The following is a 14884-nucleotide window of genomic DNA, read 5'->3' on the forward strand; positions in this document are numbered from 1 at the left end:
ATTGCTCATCTGTCATTATGTGACTTTTAGGAGATGGCACGCATTCTTATTCTCTCTCTCTCTCTCTCTCTCTCTCCCCCTCCCTCCCTCTCTCTTTCTCTCGGTCTCTCCCTCTCTTCTCCTTCCCTCTCTCTCTCTCTCTCTCCCCCTCCCTCCCTCTCTCGGTCTCTCCCTCTCTCCTCCCTCCCTCCCTCTCTCCTCCCTCCCTCTCTCTCTCTCTCTCTCTCTCTCTCTCTCTCTCTCTCTCCCCCTCTCTCCTCCGCCCTCCCTTTTTCTTTTTCTCGGTCTCTCTCTCTCCCTCTCTCCCTCTCTCTTTCGGTCTCTCTCTCTTCTTCCCTCCCTCTCTCTTTCTCTCCTCTCTCTCTCTCTCTCTCTCCTCTTCCCCCTCCCTCTCTCTTTCTCTTGGTCTCTCTCTCCCTCTCTCCTCTCTCTTTCTCTCATTCTCTCTGTCCTCCTCCCTCCCTCTCTCTTTCTCTCGGTCTCTCTCCCCCTCTCCTCCTCCTCCCTCCCTTTCTCTTTCTCTCTCCCCTCCCTCCCCTCCCCTCCCCTCCCCTCTCTCTCTCTCTCTCTCTCTCTCTCTCCCCCGCTCTATCTCTCTCCAGTCACTTTGCCTGTCTGTCCTCTAAGTACATGTTGTCTGGTATTCCTGCTGTGATGAGTACTCTGTTGGCCAATATCAACGCCTTCTACGCCCATCCTACGGCCATCACCAACGTCTCCGCATGTGACCGCTTCAATGCCTCCAACTTCGGGGTAAGATGTACACATATACACACAACACAGCGACTACACACAACTACACACAAAATCTTACGTACCATATTGTCCTCTACCCCTTGTGTTGGTACGTCATAGTGTGTTTGTGTTGGTACGTCATAGTGTGTTTGTGTTGGTACGTCATAGTGTGTTTGTGTTGGTACGTCATAGTGTGTTTGTGTTGGTACGTCATAGTGTGTTTGTGTTGGTACGTCATAGTGTGTTTTATCAAATCAAATGTTATTTGTCACATGCACAGAATACAACTGGTGTAGACTTAACCGTGAAATACTTACTTACGACCCCTTCCCAACGATGCAGAGTTTAATAATAATAATAAAGAAAATGTGTTAAACGAGGAATAAAATACACAAAAATTGATCTATATACAGGGAGTACCAGATCAATGTGGAGCTATATACAGGGAGTACCAGATCAATGTGGAGCTATATACAGGGAGTACCAGGTCAATGTGGAGCTATATACAGGAAGTACCAGGTCAATGTGGAGCTATATACAGGGAGTACCAGGTCAATGTGGAGCTATATACAGGCAGTACCAGATCAATGTGGAGCTATATACAGGGAGTACCAGTACCAGATCAATGTGGAGCTATATACAGGGAGTACCAGATCAATGTGAAGCTATGTACAGGAAGTACCAGGTCAATGTGGAGCTATATACAGGGAGTACCAGGTCAATGTGGAGCTATATACAGGCAGTACCAGATCAATGTGGAGCTATATACAGGGAGTACCAGTACCAGATCAATGTGGAGCTATATACAGGGAGTACCAGATCAATGTGAAGCTATGTACAGGAAGTACCAGGTCAATGTGGAGCTATATACAGGGAGTACCAGGTCAATGTGGAGCTATATACAGGGAGTACCAGTACCAGATCAATGTGGAGCTATATACAGGGAGTACCAGGTCAATGTGGAGCTATATACAGGGAGTACCAGTACCAGATCAATGTGGAGCTATATACAGGGAGTACCAGTACCAGATCAATGTGGCGCTATATACAGGGAGTACCAGTACCAGATCAATGTGGAGCTATATACAGGAAGTACCAGGTCAATGTGGAGCTATATACAGGGAGTACCAGATCAATGTGGAGCTATATACAGGGAGTACCAGATCAATGTGGAGCTATATACAGGGAGTACCAGTACCAGATCAATGTGGAGCTATATACAGGAAGTACCAGGTCAATGTGGAGCTATATACAGGCAGTACCAGATCAATGTGGAGCTATATACAGGGAGTACCAGGTCAATGTGGAGCTATATACAGGCAGTACCAGATCAATGTGGAGCTATATACAGGGAGTACCAGTACCAGATCAATGTGGAGCTATATACAGGGAGTACCAGATCAATGTGAAGCTATGTACAGGAAGTACCAGGTCAATGTGGAGCTATATACAGGGAGTACCAGGTCAATGTGGAGCTATATACAGGCAGTACCAGATCAATGTGGAGCTATATACAGGGAGTACCAGTACCAGATCAATGTGGAGCTATATACAGGGAGTACCAGATCAATGTGAAGCTATGTACAGGAAGTACCAGGTCAATGTGGAGCTATATACAGGGAGTACCAGGTCAATGTGGAGCTATATACAGGGAGTACCAGTACCAGATCAATGTGGAGCTATATACAGGGAGTACCAGTACCAGATCAATGTGGAGCTATATACAGGGAGTACCAGTACCAGATCAATGTGGAGCTATATACAGGAAGTACCAGGTCAATGTGGAGCTATATACAGGGAGTACCAGATCAATGTGGAGCTATATACAGGGAGTACCAGATCAATGTGGAGCTATATACAGGGAGTACCAGTACCAGATCAATGTGGAGCTATATACAGGAAGTACCAGGTCAATGTGGAGCTATATACAGGCAGTACCAGATCAATGTGCAGGGGCACGAGATATGAAGGCAGGTTAAAGTGACTAGGCATCAGGATAGATAATAATAAGGTATTTGAGGTAGATATGTTCATGAAGGCAGGGTAAAGTGACTAGGCATCAGGATAGATAATAATAAGGTATTTGAGGTAGATATGTATACATGAAGGCAGGGTAAAGTGTCTAGGCATCAGGATAGATAATAATAAGGTATTTGAGGTAGATATGTACATGAAGGCAGGGTAAAGTGACTAGGCATCAGGATAGATAATAATACGGTATTTGAGGTAGATATGTTCATGAAGGCAGGGTAAAGTGACTAGGCATCAGGATAGATAATAATACGGTATTTGAGGTAGATATGTACATGAAGGCAGGGTAAAGTGACTAGACATCAGGATAGATAATAATAAGGTATTTGAGGTAGATATGTTCATGAAGGCAGGGTAAAGTGACTAGGCATCAGGATAGATAATAATAAGGTATTTGAGGTAGATATGTACATGAAGGCAGGGTAAAGTGACTAGACATCAGGATAGATAATAATAAGGTATTTGAGGTAGATATGTACATGAAGGCAGGTTAAAGTGACTAGGCATCAGGATAGATAATAATAAGGTATTTGAGGTAGATATGTAGATGAAGGCAGGGTAAAGTGACCAGGCGTTAGGATAGATAATAATAAGGTATTTGAGGTAGATATGTACATGAAGACAGGGTCGACCCGCTCCACTACAGCCCCGTTGATGTGGTGCTCTCCTTCCTTCCTGTAGGCTGACTCATCACCATCGATGATCAGTCGGTAGGATTACTAACGTCTGTGTTAGCCTTAAGAGCTGTGAGATGTACACAGCAACATGACCATAGCATAATACCCAGGGTACATATTATCTACACAGTCTCAGAGTAGGAGTGCTGTAATATGGACAGAGGGAACCTGCACTCCCGCTCTGAGATGTGTTTTGAATGTGATCCCAGTCTTAGCCAAATGAGAGAGCCCAGAAGCAGCCAGAAGCCAGTCTTAATGGCCCCTGGGATTCCAGCCAACAGCACTAGTAGTGCCACTGCAATGGAGATGGATATCCATTTTGTCTCCGCCACCGGCTCTGTCCCCTGCCAGTCGCAGTCAGACGACTGTGATTTATGAGCGACTGGCTGGCTGCTGGCAGCGTATACTCAATCTAATGGGCCCAGGGACTCACTAGTGTTACCATAGGCTAAGGATATAACGCTCTCTTTCTGGGTTGCCAGGTTGGTGATAGCCTGTCTGTGTTTCCCTACTGACTAAGGTTAGATTATGTTTCAGATTGGTAATCCTGAGTTTTTTTCTACCGACTATGTTGAGATGGAATTGCCAAGTTCGTGACAGCCTGTGTTTCCCTACTGACTATAGTTAGAGTTGGTTGCCAGATTGGCAATCCTTTTTTTCCTGTTGACTATAATGAGTGTGTTGCCAGATAGGTGAGAGCCTGCACTGCTCACCCTGTACCAGGTCCAAATCGCCGACACTTGGAAGAGAACGAGACGGCGATATAGAGGCCGACGTACGGGTACCCTGATGAAACTACGACGGCGTGTAAATAATCCGCCTGCCTCTACCCTCTTTTCTATTGCCGAGTGTACAATCATTGGAGAACAAACTGGAACGAGCTCCGTTCACGACTATCCTATCAACAGGACCTGAAGAACTGTAATATCCAATGTTTCTCTGAAACTTGGCTGAACAAGGACAAATATTCTAGCTGTTTTTTCTATGCATCGGCAGGACAGAACGGCAGCGTTGGGTAAGCTCAAGGGGGTGGTGTGTGTCGCTTTGTTAACAACAGCTGGTGGTGGATCTCTAATATTAAGGAAGGAAATCTTGAGGTTCTGCTCTCCTGAGTTAGAATACCTCATGATAAGCTGTAGACCATACTATTTACCAAGAGAGTTTTCATCTATAGTTTTCGTAACTGTCTATTTATCACCACAAACCGATGCTGGCACTAAGACTGCACTCAACGAGCTGTATAGGGCCAAAAGCAAACAAGAAAATGCTCATCCAGAGGCGGCGCTCCTAGTGGCCGGTGATTTTAATGCAGAAAAACTGAAATACATCTTAACTCATTTTTACCAGCATGTCACCTGTGCAACTAGAGGCGAAAAAACTCTAGATCACCTTTAGTCCACATACAGAAACACATACAAAACTTTCCCTCGCCCTCCATTTGGCAAATATGACCATAACTCTATCTTCCTGATTCCTGCTTACAAGCAAAAACTCAAACAGGAAGTATCAGTGACGCGCTCAATACAGAAGTGGTCCGATGAAGCGGATGCTAAGCTACAGGACCACATCATTTACTGGCTTTATTAATAAGTGCGTCGACAACATCCTCTCCACAGTAACCGTACGTACTGTGGTAAACCGCGGGGTGTTGGGTTGAGCGTGCAGAGATTGACACAGAGACAGGAAGGCTTTAGTCCGCAAAAACAACTTTACTAAGACAGAAAATAAATATATCAAAGAAATAACTTAGGTTTTGCTCAGTCTTTCTTCTCTCTCTTAACTGGTGTCCGTCTCTCTCCCTCTTTCTCCCACGGTGTGCCATCGTGCTCCTTTTATTTAACCTCCACGGCTGGTTGGCACTTTCCTCTAATTACCTCCACTTAGAGAGCTGTCCGTGTCGGGGTGCCCAGCTCCCGTATTCCCAGCAGAGGGAGCCAACGTCACCTCACGTACCTCCCCTCTATTACCATCCCCCGGGGTAGACCTCCTGGGATACCACAATACGTACATATCCCCACCAGAAGACATGGATTAAAGGCAATATCCGCACTGAGCTAACGGCTAGAGGTGCCGTTTCCAGGGAGCGGGACACTAACCCGGACGCTTATAAGAAATCCCGTTTCGCCCTCCAATGAATCATCAAACAGGAAAAGCATCAATGCAGGACTAAGATCGAATCCTACTACACCGGCTAAGACATTTGTTGGATGTGTCAGGGCTTACAAACTATCATGGATTACAAAGGGAATCCCAGTCGCGAGCTGCCCAGTGACATGAGCATCACCAGATGAGCTACAGTAAATGCCTTCTATGCTCGCTTCGAGGCAAGCAACACTGAACCATGCGTGAGAGCACCAGCTGTTCCGGATGACTGTGTGATCATGCTCTCCGTAGCCGATGTAAGATCTTTAAACAGGTTATCATTCACAAGGCCGCAGTGCCGGATGGATTACCAGGACGCATACTCAGAGCGTGAGCTGACCAGCTGGCAAGTGTCCTCACTGACATTTTCCCAGTCTGTAAAAACGACATGTTTCAAGCAGACCACCATAGTCCCTATACCCAAGAATGCCGTCATGGTTCACATCAACACCATCATTCCAGACACCCTGAACCCACTACAATTCGCGTACCGCCGCAACAAATCCACAGATGACAGACACACTCTCTATTGCTCTCCACACAGCCCTATCCGACTTGTAAAAAAGGATCATCTATGTGAAAAATGCTGTTCATTGACTACAGCTCAGCGTTCAGTGCCATAGTGCCCTCCAAGCTCATCACTAAGCTAAGGTCCCTGGGACTGAACAACTCCCTCTGCAACTGGCAAGCCGTACCGATATACCAAGTCTAGAACCAACAGGACCCTGAACAGTTTCTACCCCCAAGCCATAATACTGCAAAATTGTTAGTTAAATAGTTAACTAAATAGCTACCCGGACTTTCTGCATTGACCCTTTTTGACTCATCACATACGCTGCTGTTTCTGTTTATTATCTGTCACTTTATTCCTAGTTATATGTAGATATCTACCTCAATTACCTCGTACCCCTGCACATCAACTCTGTACTGGTACCCTGTGTATATAGTCAAGTTATTGTAACTCACTGTGTATCTAGTATTACTTTTATTATGACGTGTTTTACTATTATATTATTTCTCTATTTTCTTTCTCTGCGTTGTTGGGAAGACCCGTAAGTAAACCTCTTTACAAAGCGTGTGAGGAAGGAACTGGTTTTGATTTGAATCTCAGCCGGACATACACAGGCATCTCTGTTTAGGCTGGTTTCTCTCTCTCTCTCTCTCTCTCTCTCTCTCTCTCTCACGCTCTCTCTCGCTCTCTCTCTCTATCTAGCTCTCTCTCTCTCTATCCCTGATTCTCTCTCTTGCTCTCTCTCTTGCTCTCTCTCTCTATCTCGCTCTCTCTCTCTATCTAGCTCTCACACTCTCTATCTCGCTCTCTTTCGCTCTCTATTTCAAGCAGACCACCATAGTCCTATAGCTCTATCTAGCTCTCTCTCTCTCTATCTCTGATTCACTCTCTCTATCTCGCTCTCTCTCGCTCTCTATCTCTGTCTGTCTCTCTCTATCCCTGATTCACTCTCTCTCTCTCCCTTTCTGCCCTCCTTTCTCTCTCATCATCTGATCATTATCCATCATGTGAAGGATAAACTGATATTGATCTCTTCATCTTTTCCTCATTTTCATAATCCAGCCTTGTGATTGGCCCACTGATAGAAAGTGTGTGTGTGTGTGTGTGTGTGTGTGGTTTCCTTGGTGATATCCGGTTTTAATATTAATATTAAAACTCTGATACGTGTCTGTGAGCTCATAATAAAGGTTAGAGCCCTTGGAGTTCTGACAGGGATCGTGTCCCAAATGGCACCATATTCCTTTTGAGCCTTGGTCATAGTGTGTCATTTGGGATGCAGGCATTGGATTAGTGAAGAGGTAAGACAGGAGCAGCTAGCTGCTGTGGTTGGACCATACTGCAGATGGGATAGGGTGGGAACATTCAGGAAGGGATCCTATTACCACTAGGTCTGAGGAGATGGGGTGAATATAGCTATTAGCTGTGGGGAAGGACACTGTGGCCATTATAGCTATTATCTCTGTCTGAAGAGGAGGCGTGGGGGAGAATTGTGGTCCAACTCCATCCTCTCAGGGAGTGATGGTCTCTATGTGGATAGTAAAGTCTCCAGTGACAACAGCCTGTAAATCTAGGTGAATGCCCCCCCCTCCCCCTGCTCGTCCCTCTCTCCTCTCCTTTCTCTCCTCTATTCACTACTCCTTGTTGTGGCGCGCGCACGCACACACACACACACACACACACACACACACACACACACACACACACACACACACACACACACACACACACACACACACACACACACACACACACACACACACACACACACACACACACACACACGTCAACTCAAATAGTCTTTCTCTCTTTAATAACCAGGCACACATACTGTCTATCACCCCGAAGCACATTAACTCAGACTGTCTGGACAACAGTCTCCCTGTCAACATTCCCTACATCACTCTCATCTCTGTCTTTCTCTTCTCTTCTCTCGCTCTTGTCTCTCGCTCTCTCAATTCAAGTTCAATTCAATTTAAGGGCTTTATTGGCATGGGAAACGTATGATAACATTGCCAAAGCAAGTGAAGTAGATCAACAAAAGTGAAATAAACAATAAAATGAACAGTAAACATTACACTCACAAAAGTTCTAAAAGAATAAATACATTTCAAATGTCATATTATGTGCAAATAGTTAAAGTACAAAAGGGAAAATAAATAAACAGAAATATATGTTGTTTTTACAATGGTGTTTGTTCTTCACTGGTTGCCCTTTTCTTGTGACAACAGGTCACACATCTTGCTGCTGTGATTGCACACTGTGGAATTTCACCTAATAGATATGGGAGTTTATCAAAATTGGATTTGTTCTTTAATTCTTTGTGGGTCTGTGTAATCTGAGGAAAATATGTGTCTCTAATATGGTCATACATTTTGCAGGAGGTAAGGAAGTGCAGCTCAGTTTCCACCTCATTTTGTGGGCAGTGTGCACATAGCCTGTCTTCTCTTGAGAACCAGGTCTGCTTTCGACCGCCTTTCTCAATAGCAAGGCTATGCTCACTGAGTCTGTACATAGTCAAAGCTTTCCTTAATTTTGGGTCAGTCACAGTGGTCAGGTATTCTGACACTGTGTACTCTCTGTTTAGAGCCAAATAGCATTCTTTCTCTCTTCTTCCCCAAACTAGAAAGATCGTTTTGTTAAGCTCATGGATCAACTGCACAACTCTCTTCGGATCGACCTCTCCACATACAGAGTAAGTCTACATCTCTCCTGACTGTCTTGTCTATGTACCAACTGACTACCAAGTCTAGTATGGATGATGTGTATATCTAGTGCTATACTCTAGATTGATCCATTCACCCTGTACAGTAAAACCACAGAAGAAACCAGTCACTGTATATCAACAGTATTTCCTTCAGCTCTAAGCCAGTCTAAATCTCCTGTATTAACAGTATTCCTTCAGCTCTAAGTCAGTCTAAATCTCCTGTATTAACAGTATTCCTTCAGCTCTAAGCCAGTCTAAATCTCCTGTATCAACAGTATTCCTTCAGCTCTAAGCCAGTCTAAATCTCCTATATCAACAGTATTTCCTTCAGTTCTAAGCCAGTCTAAATCTCCTGTATCAACAGTATTTCCTTCAGCTCTAAGCCAGTCTAAATCTCCTATATCAACAGTATTTCCTTCAGTTCTAAGCCAGTCTAAATCTCCTATAGCAACAGTATTTCCTTCAGTTCTAAGCCAGTCTAAATCTCCTGTATCAACAGTATTTCCTTCAGCTCTAAGCCAGTCTAAATCTCCTGTATCAACAGTATTTCCTTCAGCTCTACGCCAGTCTAAATCTCCTGTGTCAACAGTATTTCCTTCAGCTCTAAGCCAGTCTAAATCTCCTGTATCAACAGTATTTCCTTCAGCTCTAAGCCAGTCTAAATCACCTGTATCAACAGTATTTCCTTCAGCTCTAAGCCAGTCTAAATCTCCTGTATCAACAGTATTTCCTTCAGCTCTAAGCCAGTCTAAATCTCCTGTATCAACAGTATTTCTTTCAGCTCTAAGCCAGTCTAAATCTCCTGTATCAACAGTATTCCTTCAGCTCTAAGCCAGTCTAAATCTCCTATATCAACAGTATTTCCTTCAGCTCTAAGCCAGTCTAAATCTCCTATATCAACAGTATTTCCTTCAGCTCTAAGCCAGTCTAAATCACCTGTATCAACAGTATTTCCTTCAGCTCTAAGCCAGTCTAAATCTCATGTATCAACAGTATTTCATTCAGCTCTAAGCCAGTCTAAATCTCCTTTATCAACAGTATTTCCTTCAGCTCTAAGCCAGTCTAAATCTCCTGTATCAACAGTATTCCTTCAGCTCTAAGCCAGTCTAAATCTCCTGTATCAACAGTATTTCCTTCAGCTCTAAGCCAGTCTAAATCTCCTATATCAACAGTATTTCCTTCAGCTCTAAGCCAGTCTAAATCTCCTGTATCAACAGTATTTCCTTCAGCTCTAAGCCAGTCTAAATCTCCTATATCAACAGTATTTCCTTCAGCTCTAAGCCAGTCTAAATCACCTGTATCAACAGTATTTCCTTCAGCTCTAAGCCAGTCTAAATCTCCTGTATCAACAGTATTTCCTTCAGCTCTAAGCCAGTCTAAATCTCCTATAGCAACAGTATTTCCTTCAGCTCTAAGCCAGTCTAAATCTCCTGTATCAACAGTATTTCTTTCAGCTCTAAACCAGTCTAAATCTCCTGTATCAACAGTATTTCCTTCAGCTCTAAGCCAGTCTAAATCTCCTGTATCAACAGTATTTCCTTCAGCTCTAAGCCAGTCTAAATCTCCTGTATCAACAGTATTCCTTCAGCTCTAAGCCAGTCTAAATCTCCTGTATCAACAGTATTTCTTTCAGCTCTAAGCCAGTCTAAATCTCCTGTATCAACAGTATTCCTTCAGCTCTAAGCCAGTCTAAATCTCCTGTATCAACAGTATTTCCTTCAGCTCTAAGCCAGTCTAAATCTCCTGTATCAACAGTATTTCCTTCAGCTCTAAGCCATCTAAATCTCCTGTATCAACAGTATTTCTTTCAGCTCTAAGCCAGTCTAAATCTCCTGTATCAACAGTATTCCTTCAGCTCTAAGCCAGTCTAAATCTCCTATATCAACAGTATTTCCTTCAGCTCTAAGCCAGTCTAAATCTCCTATAGCAACAGTATTTCCTTCAGCTCTAAGCCAGTCTAAATCACCTGTATCAACAGTATTTCCTTCAGCTCTAAGCCAGTCTAAATCTCATGTATCAACAGTATTTCCTTCAGCTCTAAGCCAGTCTAAATCTCCTATATCAACAGTATTTCCTTCACCTCTAAGCCAGTCTAAATCTCCTGTATCAACAGTATTTCCTTCAGCTCTAAGCCAGTCTAAATCTCCTATATCAACAGTATTTCCTTCAGCTCTAAGCCAGTCTAAATCTCCTGTATCAACAGTATTTCCTTCAGCTCTAAGCCAGTCTAAATCTCCTATAGCAACAGTATTTCCTTAATTTTATTTAACTAGGCCAGTCAGTTAAGAGCAAATTCTTATTTACAATGATGTCCTACACCGGCCAAACCCGGACGACGCCGGGCCAATTATGCGCCGCCCTATGGGACTCCCAATCACGGACGGTTGTGATGCAGCCTGGAAATCGAACCAGGGTGTCTGTAGTGACGCCTCAAGCACTGAGATGCAGTGCCTTAGACCGCTGTGCCACAGTTTATGGGGGCTGTTGCATCCTTGACTAAATAGACAGTCCTACTGTAAATTCATGTTGTGTGTTCCCTTCAGTACATTGAAGACAGTTGACTGAATGTTTCAGCCTGCTGAGGAAACATAAGGAATTTCTGATGTTTTGGCACCATAATTTGTTTTGAGTTTTTCCACCCTAACTTAACCACCTTCTCTCTTCCCCGCCATCAGAATAACTTCCCAGCCAGTAGTAAGCCTCGTCTGCAGGACCTGAAGTCTACTGTGGATCTGCTGACTAGCATAACCTTCTTCAGAATGAAGGTACAGAGAGGTTTAGTGATACACACAGACACACAGACACACAGACACACAGACAGACACACAGACACACAGACACACAGACAGACAGACAGACAGACAGACAGACAGACAGACAGACACACACACACACACACACACACACACACACACACACACACACACACACACACACACACACACACACACACACACACACACACACACACAGTAATGATCTCTGCTACATCCTCATCTGTCTGTCTGTCTGTCTGTCTGTCTGTCTGTCTGTCTGTCTGTCTGTGTCTGTTTGTGTGTGTGTGTGTGTCAGGGTTTCCGTTAGGAAAACGTGACACTGGACATTTGACCAGCAGCATTTTAATTTACCGGACATTTGAGAAATTTACCGGACCAATATATGCATTGGGCACGTAACCTGATTAGGGCGTCCACCAACGGTGCTCAGAATGACAGAAATCACATTTAGATTATGGTCATTCATATTAACAAGAAATGCAACTCGAAGATGCAATATGTCCTTCTTACTGAATTCTGATGTGCACTTTGAAGATGTTAGAGTAACTGTCCAAATGTACTTTTCCTCAGGAAACAAGACGAGTAACGAACAGCAAAAACCAGCCCATAGTAGAAACATTTACCTATTCTATTAGTCAGCTTGGGGAGAAAGAAATAGTCTATACCAAACAGACTCTGGGACAGTTGTGGGACGATTAGATCCCAAATTTATACAACCAGGAGGCCTAGGATACATAAACAAAGCTTCATAAACTATTATTTCTTCACATTATAAGCCTGTAATGAGCACAAGGCTGTAGGCCACGTGCAAATGTTCGTTCAATAATGGAATTTGCAGGAAAACACCACTGTCAAAAGCGTACCGCACGCACGGTGCCAGCGGTTTCATGTGACAGAGATGAAAATATCTCTGTCTGACTGGGTCTGTTTCTCTGTCTGACTGGGTCTGTTTCTCTGTCTGACTGGGTCTGTTTCTCTGTCTGACTGGGTCTGTTTCTCTGTCTGACTGGGTCTGTTTCTCTGTCTGACTGGGTCTGTCTCTCTCTCTCTGTCTGACTGGGTCTGTTTCTCTGTCTGACTGGGTCTGTCTCTCTCTCTCTGTCTGACTGGGTCTGTTTCTCTGTCTGACTGGGTCTGTTTCTCTGTCTAACTGGGTCTGTTTCTCTGTCTAACTGGGTCTGTTTCTCTGTCTGACTGGGTCTGTTTCTCTGTCTAACTGGGTCTGTTTCTCTGTCTGACTGGGTCTGTTTCTCTGTCTAACTGGGTCTGTTTCTCTGTCTAACTGGGTCTGTTTCTCTGTCTGACTGGGTCTGTTTCTCTGTCTAACTGGGTCTGTTTCTCTCTCTCTGTCTGACTGGGTCTGTTTCTCTGTCTGACTGGGTCTGTTTCTCTGTCTAACTGGGTCTGTTTCTCTGTCTAACTGGGTCTGTTTCTCTGTCTGACTGGGTCTGTTTCTCTGTCTAACTGGGTCTGTTTCTCTGTCTGACTGGGTCTGTTTCTCTGTCTAACTGGGTCTGTTTCTCTGTCTAACTGGGTCTGTTTCTCTGTCTGACTGGGTCTGTTTCTCTGTCTGACTGGGTCTGTCTCTCTGTCTGACTGGGTCTGTTTCTCTGTCTGACTGGGTCTGTTTCTCTGTCTGACTGGGTCTGTCTCTCTCTCTCTGTCTGACTGGGTCTGTCTCTCTCTCTCTGTCTGGGTCTGTCTCTCTCTCTCTGTCTGGGTCTGTCTCTCCCTCTCTGTCTGTCTGTCTCCCCCGTGGGTCTGTTTCTCTGTCTGACTGAGTCTGTCTCTCTGTCTCTCCCTCTCTGTCTGACTGAGTCTCTCTCTCTGCCTCTCTGTCTCCCTCGTGTGGCCAGGTGTTGGAACTTCAGAGCCCCCCGAGGGCAGCCCATGTTGTGAGAGACTGTGTGAAGGCCTGTGGAAACTCCACCTATGAGTACATCTTCAACAACTGTATAGAGCTCTACATGAGACAGTTCCAGCCTGCCGTAGAGCCTGTGAGTAGAATTCTTATTATTATTCTTCTTCTGCTTCTTCAATAAATTATATGATATTTTTTTTAGTTCAGACCTGCGACACTACAACCTGAAAAGTGTTGACATGTTTTGACCACAGTTGTCTAAATAACTTTCATAGGAATGTTTACAAACTCCTGGCTTTGCTTCTCTCTCCCACAGCCCAAGCCAGAGAAGAAGAAGAAGGAGAAGAAGAAGAAGGAGAAGAAACAGGGAGAAGAAGGGGAGGAGGGAGAGGATGATGCTGAGGAAAAAGAGGAGGAGGAGGAAGAAGAAGAAGAGGAAGAGGAGGAAGTGAAGAAGGAGCCAGAGGAGACAGGGCCTACGATCCACAACCTGGACTTCTGGCCGAAACTCATCACCCTCATCGTCTCCATCATAGAAGAAGATAAGAACGCCTACACACCCATCATTAACCAGTCAGTAAAAACACACACACACACACACACACACACACACACACACACACACACACACACACACACACACACACACACACACACACATATGTATATAACACAGGAGGCTGGTGGCGCCTTAATTGGGGAAGAGGGTCTTATAGTAATGGCTGGAACAGAATAAATGGAATGGTATCGAACACATCAAAAGTGGTTTATTAAGCATCTCTAACTGGTCTGTGACCCTAATCGCTGACCTCTGACCCCTGTGCTCCCAGGTTTCCTCAGGAGCTCAACGTGGGGAAGGTCAGTGCTGAAGTCATGTGGACGCTGTTCGCTCAGGACATGAAGTATGCTCTAGAAGGTAAGACCGTCTGTGTGTACGCGTGCATATGTGTGTGTGCGCGCATGTTTTCACATACACATTCTAGCTGGTCATCTCTGTCTCATTCCTCATTTCCACTCATCCATTTCTTTCTCTCCTCTTCATCGTCTTCTGTCATCCCTCTCTCAGTTTTTGATAACATCGACCACTGCCATTGGAACAATGGTGAGGTTATAGGTCACGGTAGTTGATCATCTAGTTTATTATCTAGCTTGTCCTTAGTTAGCTAGCATGGTAGTACTGGTGTTTCTCATATAAATAGAACCTTGTCCCATGCTAACATTAGCTTGTCTTTAGTTGTAACCCGACTGTAGTATTGGTATGGTAACCAGACTATTGTATTGTAACCAGACTGTAGTATTGGTATTGTAACCAGACGGTAGTATTGTAACCAGACTGTAGTATTGGTTCTGTAGTATTAGACTGTAGTATTGGTATTGTAACCAGGCTATTGTATTGTAACCAGACTGTAGTATTGGTATTGTAACCAGACGGTAGTATTGTAACCA

The 14884-nt window shown here is 44.3% G+C and overlaps 1 protein-coding gene across 1 annotated transcript in view; it reads left to right on the plus strand.

Moving 5' to 3' along the window:
* LOC106570851 (protein unc-13 homolog B) overlaps positions 1–14884 on the plus strand; it is a 79296-nt gene that overhangs the window by 20390 nt on the left and 44022 nt on the right. The window contains exons 8-13 of the mRNA XM_045695361.2: positions 603–753; positions 8720–8788; positions 11476–11565; positions 13434–13574; positions 13755–14011; positions 14269–14354. Coding sequence (XP_045551317.2) covers positions 603–753; positions 8720–8788; positions 11476–11565; positions 13434–13574; positions 13755–14011; positions 14269–14354 — 794 coding nt within the window. The remainder of the gene's footprint in view (positions 1–602; positions 754–8719; positions 8789–11475; positions 11566–13433; positions 13575–13754; positions 14012–14268; positions 14355–14884) is intronic.

Source organism: Salmo salar, chromosome 15 (genome assembly GCF_965601325.2).
Source record: "Salmo salar chromosome 15, fSalSal1, whole genome shotgun sequence".
Taxonomy (NCBI): Eukaryota; Metazoa; Chordata; class Actinopteri; order Salmoniformes; family Salmonidae; genus Salmo; species Salmo salar.